The sequence below is a fragment of the Babylonia areolata genome, chromosome 17, assembly GCF_041734735.1.
Source record: "Babylonia areolata isolate BAREFJ2019XMU chromosome 17, ASM4173473v1, whole genome shotgun sequence".
In the NCBI taxonomy this organism is placed as follows: domain Eukaryota; kingdom Metazoa; phylum Mollusca; class Gastropoda; order Neogastropoda; family Buccinidae; genus Babylonia; species Babylonia areolata.
Window position 1 is genome coordinate 5,035,651 of NC_134892.1, and position 2,168 is coordinate 5,037,818.

The window sequence follows — 2,168 nt, forward strand, 5'->3', positions numbered from 1 at the left end:
TTTTCCGACCTCCCAGGTCAACAATAGTATGTGCAGACCAGTTAGTGCCTGATCCTCCTTCGTGTGTAGAATGTAAAATGTTCACGTTAAACATCCTGTAATCCATGTCAGCGTTCGGTGCGTTATGGGAACAAGAACAAACCCAGCATGCACCCCCCCACCCCCCGAAAACGGAGTATGGCTGCCTACATGGCGGGGTAATAAAGAAAGGGACATACACGTAAAAAGTTACATGTTTGTGTGTGTGTGTGTGTGTGTGTGTGTGTGTGTGTGCGTGCGTGCGTGCGTGCGTGTGTGAGTGTGTGTGTATGCGTGTGTGTGTGTGTGTGTGTGTGTGTGTGTGTGTGTGTGTGTGACTGGAACCAAACCGAATGACTCAGGAAACGAATGATGAAAGCCCAAAGACAGCTAGCCGTCAGTCGGCTCAACCCAGTTATGCAGCCTGTTGTGTAAAATGACCCCGTGTTCGTAAAGCGCTTAGAGCTTGGTCTCAGACCGAGGATGGGCGCTATAGAAGTATCCATATCATGCCATATCACACACCCTGGCACACAAAGCACAGGGAAGTCCGTGGATTTTGGAAGACCCTGTAAAACAAGATGATTTTCTCCGTCTGAGCTTTAACTACAGGAACCGTTTGAAAAGTAGAGGTCTCCACCATATTTTTGACAAACGGCATGTTGGCATAGTAGCTGACGTTCAAGTCCAGCTCATCACCCAGAAACTGCTCGCGGGTACGGTTGAAAATCCTCTCAGCCAGGCAGTCCAGAGCCACCCGGCTTCTGCGAGAGTAGAATTTGTTGGCGAACAGTTCGGGTCTGGAGTCCAGCAGGGGCAGGTCACCGCTGGACAGGATGCAGATCTGCCGAACGCGTTTCTCACTGGCACAGGGGAAACCGAAAGGAAAGCCACCCCAGTTTTTGAAGCGGGTGAGGAACGGGTAGGTGGTTGGGTGTGTCTCTGGTTCTCCTGCACAATGAAAAGAATAATAAGATAAAATAAAAATAAAATAATAAAATAAAATAAAATAAAACAAAGAAGCGAGAAACCGTTGAAAGAAACAGCGTTGTTGAAGGTAAATTTTCCGATTAACTTATTATTATTATTATTATGACTCACTTGAGTAAACACAATGAGTCCATGTTATAACCCTGTGTTCGACTCTCTCTCTCTCTGTGGGAGGGGTGGGTGAAGGGGGGGGGAGGCTGTCTGTTTGTCTGTATGTCTGTCTATATGTATGTCTGTGGTAAACTTTAACATTGCCATTTTCTCTGGAAATACTTAGTCTGCCAATACGAAATTTGGCTTGAACGTAGTAGGAAAAGAATCTTCACAGTCATACCAATGATAAGTTGTAAGTCTTCCGAATTAACCCGTATTTCCGGATCATGAGTGAGTACGTGTGTGATGCCCTCCCAAATCCAACGAAGTAATCGCGGTTAAAAAAACAACGCAAAACAAATCAGCTAGCAAAAAGACTGTTAACGTTGCCTTAACCTTTTTATTTCTTCTAAATTTACAAAACGTATACGTTCTGGCCATGACAAATCATTTCCTATGTTCAGTGAAAATGGGATGTAAAACCCAAGTTCTACCATGCTTCTGCATTTTCCAACATGCCATGTGGTGACCTTGAAGGTTTGATATTTAGCCGTATATCTTTAGATTGAGATCTTTTCTTACCATGACCAGTCATCCCAGGTATAGCAATTTCGATGAGGGTCACTCACGAGACCCCCTCCCTCTTTCACATTTTATATATTTATTTTATTTAGTCATTTATTTATTTTATTTTATTTTCATTATTATTATTATTATTATTATTATTATCTAAGTTATATTATTTATTTATTTATTTATTAATTTTATAAATATATTTTTTGTACGCTTATAGCTGACTTCATCAAGTTTTTGCGCCTTATACATATTATTATTAGTAGTAGTAGTTCTTTTTTTTTTCTCAAGGCCTGACTAAGCGCGTTGGGTTACGCTGTTGGTCAGGCATCTGCTTGGCAGATGTGGTGTTGCGTAGTATGGATTTGTCCGAACGCAGTGACGCCTCCTTGAGCTACTGAAACTGAAACTGAAACTTTCACATCGAAACTTTTCATAACATCGTCATAATTATGCAATATTGTGACACTGATCTTTACCGTTGATTTTGAATT

The 2,168-nt window shown here is 41.7% G+C and overlaps 1 protein-coding gene across 1 annotated transcript in view; it reads right to left on the reverse strand.

Annotated features, from left to right (window-relative positions):
- Window positions 1–290: 290 nt before the first annotated feature.
- The window catches only part of LOC143291450 (beta-1,3-galactosyl-O-glycosyl-glycoprotein beta-1,6-N-acetylglucosaminyltransferase 4-like), a 31,502-nt gene continuing 29,624 nt past the window's right edge, over window positions 291–2,168 (reverse strand). The window contains exon 8 of the mRNA XM_076601315.1: window positions 291–969. Within this exon, the coding sequence (XP_076457430.1) occupies window positions 536–969 (434 nt within the window). The 3' untranslated portion in view covers window positions 291–535. The remainder of the gene's footprint in view (window positions 970–2,168) is intronic.